Source organism: Salvelinus namaycush, chromosome 13 (genome assembly GCF_016432855.1).
Source record: "Salvelinus namaycush isolate Seneca chromosome 13, SaNama_1.0, whole genome shotgun sequence".
Classification (NCBI taxonomy): domain Eukaryota; kingdom Metazoa; phylum Chordata; class Actinopteri; order Salmoniformes; family Salmonidae; genus Salvelinus; species Salvelinus namaycush.
Window position 1 is genome coordinate 15,195,466 of NC_052319.1, and position 17,439 is coordinate 15,212,904.

The window sequence follows — 17,439 nt, forward strand, 5'->3', positions numbered from 1 at the left end:
CCTATCGGAGGTCCTGGTACACCGCTAGAATGGTGGAGAGGTCCGGGGCAACTTCCGAGCCCACAGGAAGACGTCCCGGGGCAGGCTGCGCTGACTTCAGACAATGGGCGTGGCAGAACGGGCTCCAGCCCATAATGGCACCAGCAGTCCAGTCTATGATGGGATTGTGTCGCTGTTGCCAAGACAATCCCAATACCACGGGAACCTGAGGAGACTTAATCAGCATAAATTGGATTGCCTCGCTGTGGTTCCCTGACACTCGTAGGTTGATGGGAGTGTTATTGTGAGTGACCCGGCCTATAGAGCGCCCATCCAGCACTCTAACGTCCATGGTAATGGAGAGGGGCTGAATGTGGATGCCCGGCTCGGACACCAGGGTAGCGTCCAAAAAACTCTTATCGGCCCCAGAGTCGATAAGTACCTGTAGAGATTTTGACTGGTTCCCCCACAGCAGGATGGCATGGAAAGAGGTGTGAATAAGGGGAGAGGAAAAGGTATCCGTATGGCCCACCAGAGTACTCGCCCCGTCTTGATAAGCCTGGGTTTTTAATGGGCAGGTAGCTACAAAATGTCCCGTAGCTCAACAACATAGACATCTTTGGGGGTGGAGTCTGCGTATGCGCTCAGCCGGAGTCAATCTAGCCCTGCCCAGGTGCATGGACTCCGAAGGAGGTGAGTCTGCAGCCCTCTGTGATTCCCGAGAATCCTCGGATGACGTCGAGTTCATTTGGATATGTAGACTTCGGGGGTCTCCGAGATGCTTCGGAGGCGAGGTTGGAATCGAGGGTGAGCGAGGGCGACAGGGCACAGACTCCCTCTCCCTCCTACGAGCTCCCAGCTGCAAGCTCATCTTTGATCACCTCTGATAATCCATGAAGGAATATGTCGATCAATGCTTCCGGGTTCCAAGCACTCTCAGCCACCAATGTTTGAAAATCCACTGCGTAGTCTGCCACACTACGGGAGTCTTGATGTAGCTGGAGCAGCTTACGAGCAGCCTCTCTCCCAGACAACGGTGAATCAAACACCTTCCGAACTTCCTCCACAAACTCCTCCAGACTTTGGCAGACGGCGGACTGTCGCTCCCACACCGCCTTGGCCCAGGCGAGTGCCCTCCCGGACATCAGCGTTATGATGTACGCCATCCTCGAAGTGGTCCGAGGGGAATGAAGAATGCTGCAGCTCGTAAATGAGGGATCACTGGGAAAGAAAAGCCCAGCAGTTTCCGGAATCTCCAGCGTAGCGCTCCGGAGGAGGTAAGGGGGTTCTCGGGACACTGGGGTAGGCTGGGAGAATACGGGTGTGACCCGCTGCCCAGTGGGGAATCCGTGGAATTGCTCCAGCAATGTATCGAACGCCTGGTCATGGCGTTCTGCCAGGGTTTAAAGTCCCTCCATAAGACATTGCAGTAACTCCTTGTATCTTCCAATGGTGGCTCCTTTCAGGGAGAGCATTGTGGAGCTGGTCTGAGTCTGCTGGGTCAGTCATGACCAGTTTGTACTATCAGGACAGAGGATAAGACCCAGATGCAGACAGCTAGAGTCCCAGAAGTTTATTGACCCAAACAGGGGGCAGGCAAAAGACAGGTCAAAGGCAGGCAGAGGTCTGTAATCCAGGGCAGCGTCAATAAGGTACAAAACAGCAGGTAGGCTCGGGGTCAGGACAGGAACAGAATGGCAGGCAGGCTCGGGGTCAGGACAGGCAGAATGGTCAGAACCAGGGAAACAGAACATGAGGAAGCAGGGAGACGGGAAAACATGCTGGTAAGACCTGACAAGACAAACTGACAACAGACAAACAGAGAACACTGGTATAAATACAGTGGGGATAATGAGGAAGATGGGCGACATCTGGAGGGGGGTGGAGACAAGCACAAAGATAGGTGAAACAGATCAGGGTGAGCCTATGCCCTCCCAGGCCCACCCATGGCTGCAGCCATGCCCAGTCGTGTGAAATCCATAGATTAGTGCCTAATGAATTTATTTCAATTGACGGATTTCCTAATATGAACTGTAACTCAGTAAAATCTTTGAAATTGTTGCATGTTGTGTTTATATTTTTGTTCAGTATAGATCTTGATACAGTCTATTCAGTCGGGAGGGAATGAACGTTAACAACACCGGGATACAGTGTCATTCGCTCCGCTTGTCAGGCACTGTTGTTGCCAGGCACTGTTGTCCGGCAACAGCATGGGAAGTAGCTACCTAGTGTATAAAATTGGGAGATTACCTAGTGTAGCCACTATCAGGGAGACAGTCACAGTAAGCGCAGACATACAATCAACAGTACACCCATCATCAGTACTTTTAACAAAAAATTAACAATCTTCAGTTCTATTAAATGAAAATGTAAAATTATTTTAAAAATTGAAATACAAATCAGACTCATCCTCTGGCTTCAAAGTCCATGCTCTCACCGTAAAGTAGTTGGCAGGAAACTAAAAACAACACCGTTCAATCAAAACCGTCTAACCAATAACGGAGTGCTGATGTTACACCTATCGCTATTGATTTCACCCACTTCTTTCGCCACACCCACTTTCAGACCCACTCCTAGTAGAGAGCTTCTAAACCCAGAGGCGCAACATCGCGAGACTTCCGGGAACGCTTGCGAAACACACCAAACAGACCAGGCCGGAGTTTGGGGTTTGAGAAGTCAATGAGAGAAGTGAAAAATTCTTCCTTAGTTTTTATTTTCTTGAAATCTAAAGGCACAACCTAGATTCGAGCCAATGTCTTAAGTAGTTGAACATGTTATTACTCCAACCTTGTGAAAGTGACACGTTGAACATTTTCTCAAAATCAACTTTATATCAAAGGAGTGCCTTTGACTTGACGCGCACATGCGCAGTTTGGCACAAGACGACCGTTAGACCCGATAACGTGCATGAGCTTAGCTAGCCAACGTCTCCATGACATCGCCTATATTTGAGATCGAGGATTTCTATTGGAGAAGCAGTTTCTGCCTATCATTCTATCTTAGCTCCAAGTATTAATATGTGGATGGCCATCATCCATTTCATTTGATATGTTACCAATTACAATTTATATGATATATTTAAAAAAAAATGCAATTCGTACAATATGTTACAATTGCAATTTGTAAAATATGTTTAAAAAAATGCGAAACGTATGATATGTTACAAATTTACATTTACTATGTTACGTCTAGTCTATAAAACCAGACTGAGTATGCAGTTACCCATGGGGGAGGCTATAAGAACATTCCTGGTGCCCAAAATGATGAAGTATGTCGTGCAGCTGAGAATCAAGTGGAGATTAATAGATTTGGTTCAGTCATTCATCCTATTTTATGCTGCTGGCTAGCTGGCAACAACAGCAGCATTGTTGCTAGTTAAACCTTGTAAAATAAAGTGTGTTTATTTCGATGGGCAAGGGAGAAATTATTTTTAGTAAATTATTGGTCACCACTTGGAATCTGGATGTCACCGTGAAAAAATGCGTTAACGTAATGACAAGGTGGAGTGAATGACCAGTGAAATGGTGTTGTATCGAGGTGTTTCTGACTGTTGCCACTGGGCAGCAGTTGCTTCACGGGCAGCTGTATCACATGTTGCTGGCGGTAGTTAACGTGGCCAATTTCCATCTCACTTGATTATATTTTGAGTAAGCCGGATAGCAGCCTACATGAGAAATAAGGTGTAATATTGGTAGTAACCATCTGGATCTCACCGTGATACAGTCTACTGCTTAAGGGGAGAGTTTTTGCACTGCAAGCCGGCAACACAAGGAGGTGGGAAGAAAAATATTTAAATTTGACCTTTAAAAAATATAGAAATGAGTTGAATAACACATTCATAAATGGAAAAACAGACAGTAAGCAAAAAAATCATAAGGAATAAGGTTTTTAAGTGTTTGTCCTATATTGAGGAGATATAAGAAAGGTCAGGAAATATTTTTGTTTTTTGGACACCTATTTAAGCCCTTTTTTTTGTTGGCACAAAACTACCTCCATACTCCCATTTATTTGTTTTACTTGTACCGGGTTATCTTCAGACGAGTCCCGTGACAGTTGTGGGGGATTCATCTGTCCATAGAGTGGTCATGTTAGTTAGTAGGCCCAACCGTTCGTACGCTACAGATGTTTTGGTGAGAAAGCCGATTTTGAGAATCTGTCCTGGTCTGACAAACAGTGCTGTTGTTCTGCCACTTTCCAAGACAGATGCTGAAGGCTGACATAGGCGGATGTGGTGGATTGAGACGCAGCCCATGCAAAAAAACACACCATTGGCTTAAACGGACTGATTTTGATGGGGATTTTTTATTATGTTAATTAGATTGGCGTACAGGTGCATCAGTAGACTCTTAAGGAGTTTAAACTAGCTAGCTGTGGAGGGCTCATTAGGATGACTGACTGAACCAAATCTGTTACGGCTCATGTACACTAGCACGCGGAAAATTTTCCACGTTCTGCTTCGGCCGCCCAGAGTGGCTTGCTTGTGGGCGTGCTGGCAGCATATAGGAAAATCCATGTGCGGGAGAACTTCACCTCCTGCTTCTTGAAGACGGTGCTGTGCCCTGGCAACACCTTGTGCCATTGACTACACTATGCACACCCACAAGAGCCACCCACATTGCAATAAGAGTATTCTTCCATTTACTTAACTATGTCAACTGCAGTTATTCAATTCCCAGTTTCTCTCCATTTAATTTCTACTTCTCAGGTGAGGGCTTGTTTAAGTAAGGGTGATGCCTGCACAAAACCAAAACAGGCTATTTTAAGAGAGTCACCCATAATGAAAGAATGTAGAACAGTTAAGACACCCTACCCAATATACTGTAGCTCTCCCATTACCTCTACTTGCTGCCCATGCTCTCACATACTCCATAATAGGACATGTTCAATATTGCGTCCTCTAACTATCTCTATGCTCTAGCACAGCTCGCAACCTCAGTGAATTTCACAAAGCAAGTTCAAAGGATCTCACTTCCTATTACCGCCTTTAAAGTTTAATGTGTCTAAACAAACTGTGTTTGCCTAACTCCGACCCTATGCAACCCATGCATGAATCAATTTGAATGTCAGTGTACATTGGGATAGTCTGATTGATTAATTTATTGTATTATAAACTTGTAAATCATTATCCACTTGAGGCGCCGTTGACTTAGGTGTCCATATAGTTGCCTGAGATATTGCAGCCAGTCAGTCTTCTGGAAGTGTGTCAATGTGGTATCGTGTAATTTTTTTTTCAGTGTACACAGCCCAGTGGAATGAATATTGCTGTAGTTTTCTCATTTGCATTGAGTTTCCTCGTGTAGCTAAACGTTCGTGTACAGGATAAAAAATAAATAATAATAAATTGCTTAAGCGTGGTTAGTTGGCTCGGACACGAAATACATTTTATTCCACAGTCCTCGTATCTTTAAAATTGAATTATTGAAATGGAGTGCCGTGTGTTGTCTGTTCAGAGTCATGTGGTCAGGGGATACGTCGGGAATAAATCGGCAACATTTCCATTGCAGGTAAGAAATTAATATGTTTACGTTGCTTGCAGGGGGTTTGCAATGTGTGCACGTTTGACAGCTCTGCTCGACTAGCCTGGCTACTGAAGATTCTGAGAAAGGGGAGAGAGTACAGGAGAGATTCGCAAAACTGATCAGATTAGCAGAATAACAGTCACATGTGCATACAGTAATGTGTTTTAGTATTCATTTAGTGTATTCGAATAGAAGAGGTAGGAAAAGCTCAGAATAGTAATGCAGAATAACAGAGGATACAGTGTACGCAACCTGTTCATTCAGACATAATCAATACAATGAATTTTATGATGTTGTACTCAAATGATTGTGTGTGTGTGTGTTCGTTAAGAAAATGGCATAAGACGACAAAAGTGAAACATTGTTATGAGCTGTTTGTCTCCTCTCAGGTGCTGGGGTTTGAAGTGGACTCCATCAACTCTGTGCAATTCTCCAATCACACAGGTATGTAGGCCTACAGTGCAGTAATTCCATGCTCTAATATACAATTGGTAACCAGAGGCAACAATAGGCTACTTTTATAAAAGCACACCAGAAGAAAATGAAATCAAGAATCAAATCCTATCCTATCCCACCCCACAGACCATTAACCCCATAGGATATACCCATGTGGAATGGAAGAATGTCTTTGGATCCTTTTTGTTCCGTATCAGTAGCCAATATCGTCTTGGCCCATCCCCATCTCGGCCCACATTCAAGATTTCAGTGAATGTGTTTAGTAAGCACAGTGTGTAGCCTAGCTATAGTGGTCTGTAACACTAGTCTCATCCTCTACTTTTTGGGGAGCTCTTTTTTTTTTTAACCTCTCCCCCCAATTGTAGGGTGAATACCCTTCTGTTGTAAAGCTCAACAGTGTCCCACTTTCACTCAGAGAAGAATAATCAAGCCTTTGTGCTTATCCAAAATTAGTTTTTGGCTCAAACTTGTGCAATTCACAAACCCACTGTGTCTCCCAAAACACATTTTCTAAAGTTAGGTTGTAAAATACTGAACATTTGGAGTAAATGATGATACAATGATCTCATACATTACATGAAATCCAAGTTCTCTGTAAGGTGTTGGAAATCGGCCTACAGGTAACGATTGATAGTCCATCAATTAAATGCAACTGTACGGAAAGAAGGGAGATACTGAACTGTTAAGTAATGGGTTCGTAGAGTGCATACCATTCATTCAGAGATTGAACACTGGGATGGTTGTTTTTTAACTTCTAGTAGGCTGCAGTAGCTATGTTGGCTCATGCTTCACCTTTCAATATGGGGGATGGCAGTGGACAAAGTGGACAAAATGTTCTGCCACGAATATTTGATGGTGGGAAGTTAAGATCAATGTCAAGTTACGCCTACAGCCTACAGATCTCAGACCAATCTGTTTAATTAAACAAGCTATAGGAACGGACTATGGTGCCCAATTAGATATCTTCCTTTACTACAGTGGATCTCTGTTTTTCCTTTACTTTTCCCCATCACCCCCAGAGTCCCCCTTCTCTCTGATCTTGGGTCTGGGCCAAGGGGGCCTCCTCTAAACTCAGTGGGAAGCCTGTGTTGCCTGGTTGGAAATGTATTCCCCTCATTCATTCTTGATCCTGCAATGTCTCTTCATGATTTAACATACAGTTAAAGTCGGAAGTTTACATACACCTTAGCCAAATACATTTAAACTCCAGTTTTTAACAATTCCTGACATATAATCCGAGTAAGAATTCCCTGTTTTTTGTCAGTTAGGATCACCACTTTATTTTAAGAATGTGAAATGTCAGAATAATAGTCGAGAGAATGATTTATTTCAGCTTTTATTTCTTTCATCACATTCCCAGTGGGTCAGAAGTTTAAATACACAAAATTAGTATTTGGTAGCATTGCCTTTAAATTCTTTAACTTTGGTCAAACGTTTCAGGTAGCCTTCCACAAGCTTCCCACAATAAGTTGGGTGTAGTGAGGTGCGTACTGGCAGCAGAGAAGTCAGGCGCAGGAGAGCGAAAACTGATTTACAATGGTGTCGTTTAATATCCATAAACCATCGTAAACAGAACAATACAATAAATGGGTCAAACAAAACCCGGTACATACCAGCATACCGTGCATAAGCACTACAAGAAACAATTACCGACAAAGACATGGGGGGGGAACAGAGGGTTAAATACGCAACATGTAATTGATGGAATTGGAACCAGGTGTGATGGAAGACAAGACAAAACCAATGGAAAATGAAAAGTGGATCAGCGATGGCTAGAAGGTCGGTGACTTCGAACGCCGCCCGAACAAGGAGAGGGACCGACTTCGGCGGAAGTCGTGACATTGGGTGAATTTTGGCCCATTCCTCCTGACAGAGCTGGTGTAACGGAGTCAGGTTTGTAGGCCTCCTTGTTGCACACGCTTTTTCAGTTCTGCCCACAAATTTTCTATGGGATTGAGGTCAGGGATTTGTGATTGCCACTCCAATAAGACTTTGTTGTCCTTAAGCCATTTTGCCACAACTTTGGAAGTATGCTTGGGGTCATTGTCCATTTGGAAGACCCATTTGCAACCAAGCTTTAACTTCCTGACTGATGTCTTGAGATGTTGCTTCAATACATCCACATAAGTTGCCATCCTCATGATGCCATCTATTTTGTGAAGTGCACCAGTCCCTCCTGCAGCAAAGCACCCCCACAACATGATGCTACCACCCCCGTGCTTCACGGTTGGGATGGTGTTCTTCGGCTTGCAAGCGTTCCCCTTTTTCCTCCAAACATAAAGATGGTCATTATGGCCAAACAGTTCTATTTTTGTTTCATCAGACCAGAGGACATTTCTCCAAAAAGTAAGACCTTTGTCCCCATGTGCAGTTGCAAACCGTAGTCTGGCATTTTTATGGTGGTTTTGGAGCAGTGGCTTCTTCCTTGCTGAGCGGCCTTTCAGGTTATGTCGATATAGGACTCGTTTTACTGTGGATATAGATACTTTTGTACCGGTTTCCTCCAGCATCTTCACAAGGTCCTTTGCTGTTGTTCTGGGATTGATTTGCACTTTTCGCACCTAAGTACGTTCATCTCTAGGAGACAGAACCCGTCTCCTTTCTGAGTGGTATGACGGCTGCATGGTCCCATGGTGTTTATACTTGCGTACTATTGTTTGTACACATGAATGTGGTACCTTCAGGCATTTGGAAATGGCGCCCAAGGATGCACCAGACTTGTGGAGGTCTACAAATCTTTTTCTGAGGTCTTGGCTGATTTCTTTTGATTTTCCCATGATGTCAAGCAAAGAGGCACTGAGTTTAAAGGTAAGCCTTGAAATACATCCACAGGTACACCTCCAATTGATTCAAATGATGTCAATTAGCTTATCAGAAGCTTCTAAAGCCATGACATAATTTTCTGGAATTTTCCAAGCTGTTTAAAGGCACAGTCAACTTAGTGTATGTACACTTCTGACCCACTGGATATGTGATACAGTGAAATAATCTGTCTGTAAACAATTGTTGGAAAAATTACTTGTGTCATGCACAAAGTAGATGTCCTAACCGACTTGCCAAAACTATAGTTTGTTAACAAGACATTTGTGGAGTGGTTGAAAATGACTCCGACCTAAGTGTATGTAAACTTCCGACTTCAACTGTATAAGCTTGTGTTCACCATATTTGTTATCTGACTTACAGGAAAGTACAGTGCCGTTTAAAAAAAGTTCAGTGAGTTGCTCTCCTGTCTGTTAGTGTTCAGAGTAATCAGGTTATCTCGCTAAAGTGAAACCTGAATGTGTGTCAGTGAGTTCACTACCTACAGGGAAGACTAACAGAGTGCTGGTGGGGAGCACAAGGAATGAGTGACTGTAGATAGGGGAGAGATACTGTGGAGGGGAAATGCAGACAGACATTTTGTAGCCCGATAACTTCACTCTGGCCTCAATAAGGTCTATGCCGTGCATAGAGTTTTTGTGCAAATAAATCATTTGTTGATGGAAATGAATGATGTGACGCTTCAAGTGCATGTGCAGCGTTACCTTGGAGTTCAGCCCACTGTGTCCACTCCCTATCACATTACTGACCAGCTGTTTATTGAGTACTAGCCCATGCTCATGACCTACTATAGTTTCCCTTGAATGTGTTCAACTCACGTTCAGGGTTAGAAGTGAATAAACACATTCCTTATATATTTGAGCTCTTAAACCCAAGACTGTACTCTTTCTTCCCCTGCAGGTGGTTTATTGGAATATGTTTAGAGATTATAATCGTTGCTAGGCCTGTTTCTTGCTCGGTTGTGAATGTTTTTTTAATTTAAAACAATTTAAATGAGCTGCTATGTCCTCAGCCCAATGTCAGAGAGACAGGTGCTAGAGGAATGATTGATGCAGGTAACTGAATTCTAACAATGGAGATTGTAATCAGTCTTCCTCTGTCAGAATGTTTGGTTGTTTCAGCCTCCATTCGTCTCTCCCAACAATCTCCCAAATCCAAACCCTGATTAACTGCTCGACAACTTCTACTTAACATTTCCTTCTGCTGGTCATAAGAAGAACACAACTAGACTATATAATGAATCAAATGGCTACAGATAGAGTTCTGTACCCCAATTTGCCCAGGTTAGAGTAGAGTAGTAGAGCCCGACCGATATATTGATTCACCGATATTGGCCTTTTTACCACTGTATCGGCCAATAATTCCAACAATAACCGATTTTCAATAAATAGGATGACAAAAGGGACTCTTGTGCTTATCTGACCACTTGAGGCCATTCTCACGATGTCACAATGTATGAAATTAACATTTGAAGCATAGTTATTGGACAGTTGCTCTTTTGGATGGCAATTTATGAGAATTCAATTTGGATAAATTGCACTTTTTCATTTCCCCGCTGTAAAACAGTATATCGGAAGATTCTAAAAGTATTCGTAAAGTATTCAGACCCCTTGACTTTTTTCACATTTTGTTATGTTACAGCCTTGTTCTAACATTGATGAGGAAAAAAACAATTTATCCATTTACACACAATGCCCAATAATGATCAAGCAAAAAACAGGTTTTTAGAAATGTTTGCAAATGTATGGAAAATAAGAACTGAAATAACACATTTACATAAGTATTCAGACCCTTTACTAAGTACTTTGTGTAAGTACCTTTGGCAGCTATTACATCCTCGAGTCTTCTTGGGTATGAGGCTACAAGCTTGTCACACCTGTATTTGGGGAGTTTCTCCCGTTTTTCTTTGCAGATCCTCTCAAGCTCTGTCAGGTTGGATGGGGAGCGTCGCTGCACAGCTATTTTCAGGTCTCTCCAGAAATGTTAGATTGGGTTCAAGTCCGGGCTCTGGCTGGGCCACTCAAGGACATTCAGAGACTTGTCCCGAAGCCACTCCTGTGTTCTCTTGGCTGTGTGCTTAGGGTTGTTGTCCTGTTGGAAGGTGAACCTTGGCCCCAGTCTGAGGTCGTGAGCGCTCTGGAACAGGTTTTCATCAAGGATCCTTCTGTACTTTGCTCCATTCATTTCCCCCTCAATCCTGACTAGTCTCCCAGTCCCTGCCACTGAAAAACATACCCACAGCATGATGCTGCCACCACCATGCTTCACTGTAGGGATGGTGTCAGGTTTCCTCCAGACATGACGCTTGGCATTCAGGCAAAAGAGTCCAGTCTTGGTTTCATCAGACTAGGTGCCCTTTGGCAAACTCCAAGCAGGCTGTCATGTGCCTTTTACTGAGGAGTGGCTTCTGTCTGGACACTCAACCATAAAGGCCTGATTGGTGGAGTGCTGCAGAGATGGTTGTCCTTCTGGAAGGTTCTCCCATCTCCACAGAGGAACTCTGTAGTTCTGTCAGAGTGACGATTTGGTTTTTGGTCACCTCCCTGACCAAGGCCCTTCTCTCCCAATTGCTCAGTTTGGCCGGGCGAACAGCTCTAAGAAGAGTCTTGGTCGTTCCAAACTTCTTCCATTTAAGAATGATGGAGGCTACTGTGTTCTTGGGGACCTTCAATGCTGCAGATATTTTTTGGTACCCTTCCCCAGATCTGTGCCTCGACACAATCCTATCTCGTAGCTCTACGGACAATTCCTTCAACCTCATGGCTTTGTTTTTGCTTTGACATGCATTGTCAACTGTGGGACCTTATATAGACAGGTGTGTGTCTTTCCAAATCATGTCCAATCAATTGAATTTACCACAGGTGGGCTCCAAGTTTTAGAAACATCTCAATTCCCAGTCTCATAGCAAAGGGTTGGAATATTTATGTAAATAAGATATTTCTGTTTTTAATATTTAATGAATGTGCCCACATTTCTAAAAACCTGTTTTTGCTTTGTCATTATGAGGTATTGTGTGTAGATTGATGAGGAAAACAATTAATGTAATCAATTTTAGAATAAGGCTTAACGTAACAAAATGTGGAAGAAGGGAAGGGGTCTGAATAATTTCCGACTGCACTGTATATTGGTATCGTTAAATTTTGTCCCCACAAAACTCGGAATCGGACCTAAAGAAAACATATCACTCAGGCTCTTAAAAAAATATTGATATTTCTGTGCATGTGCAGGTTTTTTAGATTTGTATTTTTATTACATTACTGAGTGCCCACTTCGCTGCATATGTAGCTGTGGTGCTGAGTGCTCTGTTGCCACAACCCTTTTCTTGATCGCCTATGTCTGGTCAATGGTGTAGCCTACAACTAATGTGTGTGTAAAATAACACATGCGCAGAACATGATCTGGATCCTTAGCTTTAAGAAAGAGGTTCCTGGAGTGGGGTGTGGGTGAAAACTCTGTAGCCATGGACTATAATGATTGATGACCGGCAGATTAGTGTTTCTATAATCACCTTAGCAACCAAGTCTTCCTCCCTGGAATACCTTCAAAGAACCCAGTCTGGCCAATTTACCAGTCCACACTATCCTTCCATAAACAATAGCCTGCTAATACCCTGAACTTTTCATTCCGGGTATTAGCAGCCACTTGCAGACTTGTCAATCTGTTGAGTGAAGTCTTAAGGTTTTCCGTTACCTCTGACCATTGACCTCTTGTTTCCAAGGTTACGCTCATTGGAAAGGGCAAGTGCTGACGGCAGATGAGCTGAATGTTCTCTATGAGGGTATCAAGCTCAATAACGTCAATCATTATGACTATGTCCTCACAGGTGAGAGATTCCAGTTTCCATTGTCAATATGGATTCTGCCAGTTGAGCAGTTTTTTTAACAGTTATATAATATTATGTAGGAGTATTATAACTATGTTGACCTTTAACCTATGATCTGTAAAGATTCTAATCAGTTAGTTTTCTTTAATGTTTGCACATGAGGTGTGTGACCTTTGCATAACCCATAGATCTTCTCTTCCCCAAGGGTACACCAGGGACACATCTTTCCTAGAGACAGTGGTGGACATTGTTCAGGAGCTGAAGAGGTTGAACCCAAAATTGGTGTACGGTGAGTAACCATTGCTACACAGATGTGTATCCTATATAGCTACACACAGTAAGGCTCGGGGTGAATGTAGAGCTTGGATGTTGGTGTGTTCTTACATGTTTGCTTTGTGTTATCAGTGTGTGATCCAGTGATGGGAGACCAGGGATCTATGGTAAGTATACCATGCTTATAGTCATTTTATTATAGTATTTCTTATCCTTGCTTATTATAGTAATTTTACTTGTATTATTATATAGTTCTGTTATTCTTCAAACATGTTCACAATATATGTAATATGTGCACTCATGAACCTACTACCCTCTTCTTTTCCAGTATGTCCCTGAGAATATACTGCCTGTTTACAGAGACAAAGTCGTAGCAGTGGCTGACATCCTCACACCCAACCAGTTTGAGGCAGAGTGAGTACACTTGCTACTAGGATACATTGGGTTGCATATATTACGTTGCTATGTCAATGTGCTACACAACATGCCATAATGTAGTTATCACAGTAACGACAGAATGAATGCCTACTGCAATATTACTACCCAAGAAAGAAATCATGGTAGCTGTTCTTAGCCCTTTGCAAAATAACCCTTATTGGTCAAAAAACCTTTGTTCCCTTATGTTTTATTGGTAAAGCAGCAGACCAAACCTTTCCCCAGCCCTTTAAGTGAACACTGTGCCCTGGTTTATGCATTCGTCATTACGCATGGCTTGACTTGATTTGCCCTGCATACGAGTTCACCCTCTGGACAAATGTAAAATTACATTGGCCAAAAGAAGGGGCCATTTTTACACAGAGCATTTTGATGTGTGTATTTATGCAAATATGTCTTGAACCACTGTGCTTGTACTGTGTGTGCATAACCTATGAGAATGTGTCTCTTAGGCTGCTGACGGGGAGGAAGATCAGCACAGAAAAAGACGCTCTTGAGGTGGGTTCCATTGTCCATCACTTAAATCTTGTAGAGCTAATACACCATTAAGATGATGATGGTTGTAATGGTTAGGATGATGATGGTGGTGATGAAGATGGTTTTAATCTTGACTGATGGTGAATATGATGATGTTGATGAAGGGTCCTTGCTCTCTCAGGTGATGGACCTGCTCCACCAGATGGGCCCTGATATGGTAGTCCTCACTAGCACAGACCTGATCTCTCCTCACGGGGGCCAGTTCCTAGTGGCCCTTGGAAGCCAGAAGATGGGTAAGGCAAGGGTCAGAAGGAAGGGCTCTGACTGGTAAAGAAATGTGTCCCTGTAGGTTTTGGATAGTGTATGTGAATGTTTAACTTGACATGTTAAAAGGTAACAAAGACTCATACTCGCACTGTGTCCTTCAGTGAGACCAGATGGGACTACGTCCACCCAGAAGATTCGGATGGAAATGCCCAAGGTGGATGCAGTGTTTGTGGGAACAGGAGACCTGTTCGCTGCCATGCTGCTGGCCTGGACCCACCACCACCCCAAAGACCTGAAGGTCAGTAATGCAGAGATAGCAACCAAGTTACATAATAATTTACTAATGTAATAAATGTGGTTTGGATGAACTAGTCTCTTTTCTTACCTACTTTGTCATCTCTCTTAGGCTGCCTGTGAGAAGACTGTCTCTGTCCTGCACCATGTTATCAAGAGGACCATTACCTATGCCAACAGTAAGATGATATAGAAGTCTCTGCCTGCCTGTCTGTATGCCTGTCTAATTTATATTCGTCTTTCTAACATCTCTCCTCCTCTCCATCAGAGATGGCCGGCCCTGGTAAGAGACCCAGCCCTGCTCAGTTGGAGCTGAGGATGGTCCAGAGCAAAAAGGACATTGAGTACCCGGCCATCGTAGTGGAGGCCATCGTCTTATAACCCAATGCCTCATAAATAGACATAGGATTTTTACACCATGAAATGTCATTTGACTTTGCCTTATAGGATCTCGTAGAGAGCACTATGTTTTCAGTCTGGGTATTTGCCCTGCGCACCGCACACACTCTTATACTTAATCACTGCCATGTGTCTTTACTATGACCTGAGCATTGTCACCCATTGGAAACATGGTAGATGGTATTAGAGGACCAAAAACAGGGTATGGTTATTACTGTACATCAGAATAGAGAAGTGGAGGTATGGATGCCTGATTGGCCCTCAATTTGGCATTGGCATGGCATGGGCCCTGAGTTTCCCCTGACAACGTGAGCTGACCAGGGAATTCTCTGAGCCTCAGTTATGGGTTGGGGATAGATCATAGGCTTTTATCAGATACATTGATGCATCAACATGAGTTGTGCTACCATAATCATGCTATGCAATACTAATCTGTGCACATTTGATCGTCGGATTTTCAATTGTCAATGTTTCATTTTAGGCAAAAAGTATATAATTTGATAGTTTGACAATTCTAGATGTTTTCATACTTTTTATTTTGTAAATGATTAATAGATGTTCATTTTACTTGTACTACTAATGTGCTTTGTCTGTCCTAATACTTGTTATACAATTCCTAAATGTCTAACACATTTCAAACTGAGGTACCAATATTTGCACAGATAGTCTTGATAAACATGTTAATCATTAATTGTAATCATTGAATTTTTTTCATGGTCTTGATTGTCTCACTATTTTCAAATCCTTACTAGAACACAGGCCTATGTCGGTATGAAAAAGTACAAATTGGCCTTAGCAGAGTCTGTTAGAGGAAATGTTGTGTGCCTGTGCCTGCTAAGGTAATTAAATAAATCTTTACACAATGTTAGAAAGATAAGTGCCAAACTTGAAGCTGCAGCTCTGAGATGGAGTGTATATAATAAATTATGAATAATAAAATATTAGTATTTTAATTAATCCATGGGTCTCTGTAGTTTCTTCAAGTGTATCTAGTGAGGGACTTCTGCACCTGTTGCTATGGCTCCCTTGGGTGGGATTACAGTGAGATCAGTAGTTTTTTCTGTTCTACGCTCAGAGTCCTAGGGGCACACTGTAGCTTTAAGCGAAGTTCTCATTGGAGTATTAATTGATCCCACAGGTATTGGAGCCTGATGCCTGGAAATAAATGATTTCTGCCAGCAGTGAATTTCTATTTTCTTTATTTTTGTGTTAGTGCTTGAAATAATGGATATAATATGCCACAGAAGGTGAATGTTAGAGGTTATATAAATAGATTTGTGGAATATTACAGATAATTAAATTACTGGCTGGCTGGGGGCCTATGCTGTATTCTGGTGAGATTAAGGTCAGGTTTCACAGCCTCTGATCGCAGCAGTAATCCCAGTATGGATAGTTTTCATAAACCCAAATTAACAGGCAGGCTGAGTAAAGAAGCTCACGCTGTGCCAAGGCAACACCAACCAAGTTGATGAGTCATGCTTTTTGTTTGGGGTGTCTGACCGTAACGGTGCCAGGCCTGTCCGCCCAGCAACAACACCGGAGCTCAACTGGAGGTCTAGGAGGCAGTGGTTAGTTACAGTAACCAGCAGAGGGCGTCAAAGACAGTTATCCCTGACCCATCCCATGTTGTACATGACTGTACAGAGGACCATCAATAACCGTAAGGGGATAGCATGAATCTTATTGATTGTTGGAATGGGTATTTAGAAAAGCACTTTATTTGGCATGTGTGAATATTGGTAGTCATGATGTATAGTGGGTTGACTTGCACTGCAGTGTTTTAAAAAAGCCTTATGTGGTTCCCTGTACTGCACTACTTCAATGTATTGTATCTTTCACCTCTGTGTGATGATGAGAATGATGATGATGATGACTGTGACTAACAGTTAAGCAAGACAATGCCACATTCCCAGAGTAAAAAAAAAAATCGAATTTGTCTGTATCTGAGCTACTGTGTCTCAGTCAATGATGTATATAAACCCTGGATTGCTGATGTTATGTATTGACCAATGGGAGGCTTTGAAGCCACCTGTCGACCATATCCTCCACAGGAATTCATGTAATTCTACAGTATTTCAATTAAACATTTCATGGCCAAAATTACATGTATTTAGTATTATTTTTGTTGTAGTGGGGACAGTAACATTAGAACTTTCAAAAAAAGTATACTTTAAAGAAAATGTTTTTATATAAAAAATTGTTATCTTTTATTTTTATGTTGAGCTCACAGTATAATTTAAAAGTATACATTACGGTGTATGTAATAGAATAAAGGTGACAAAAACAAGTGTAGACATTAATAAATACATTTCTATAGCTTCCAAAATATAAAATATTTTGGTGGGGGAGTGCAATGGTGTATACAATGGTTACATTACAGCCTTATTCTAAAATGGATTTAAAAAAAAATAATCCTCATCAATCTACACACAATACCCCATAATGACAAAGCAAAAACAGGTTTTTAGACACTTGCAAATGTATTAAATATAAAAACAGAAATACCTTATTTACATAAGTATTCAGACCCTGTAACGTAAAAAATGTGGAAAAGTCAAGGGTTCTGAATACTTTCCGAATGCACTGTACTTACAATCCAACACACACATACACACACTACATACTGTACACTCACAGACACAAAACACACACACATTCATATTGATGCCACATACTGTGCACAAACTTTCACACTCG

General features: G+C 42.3%; 1 protein-coding gene across 1 annotated transcript; it reads left to right on the forward strand.

The window, feature by feature from the left end:
* Window positions 1-5,402: 5,402 nt before the first annotated feature.
* Window positions 5,403-15,699, forward strand: LOC120057892 (pyridoxal kinase-like). The gene is made up of 11 exons (XM_039006369.1): window positions 5,403-5,483; window positions 5,888-5,942; window positions 12,493-12,597; window positions 12,803-12,886; window positions 13,003-13,037; window positions 13,199-13,284; window positions 13,758-13,803; window positions 13,964-14,075; window positions 14,211-14,347; window positions 14,456-14,522; window positions 14,612-15,699. Exons 1-11 carry the CDS (start codon window positions 5,403-5,405, stop codon window positions 14,722-14,724), a joined length of 921 nt encoding a protein of 306 aa, XP_038862297.1. The 3' UTR covers window positions 14,725-15,699.
* Window positions 15,700-17,439: the final 1,740 nt, after the last annotated feature.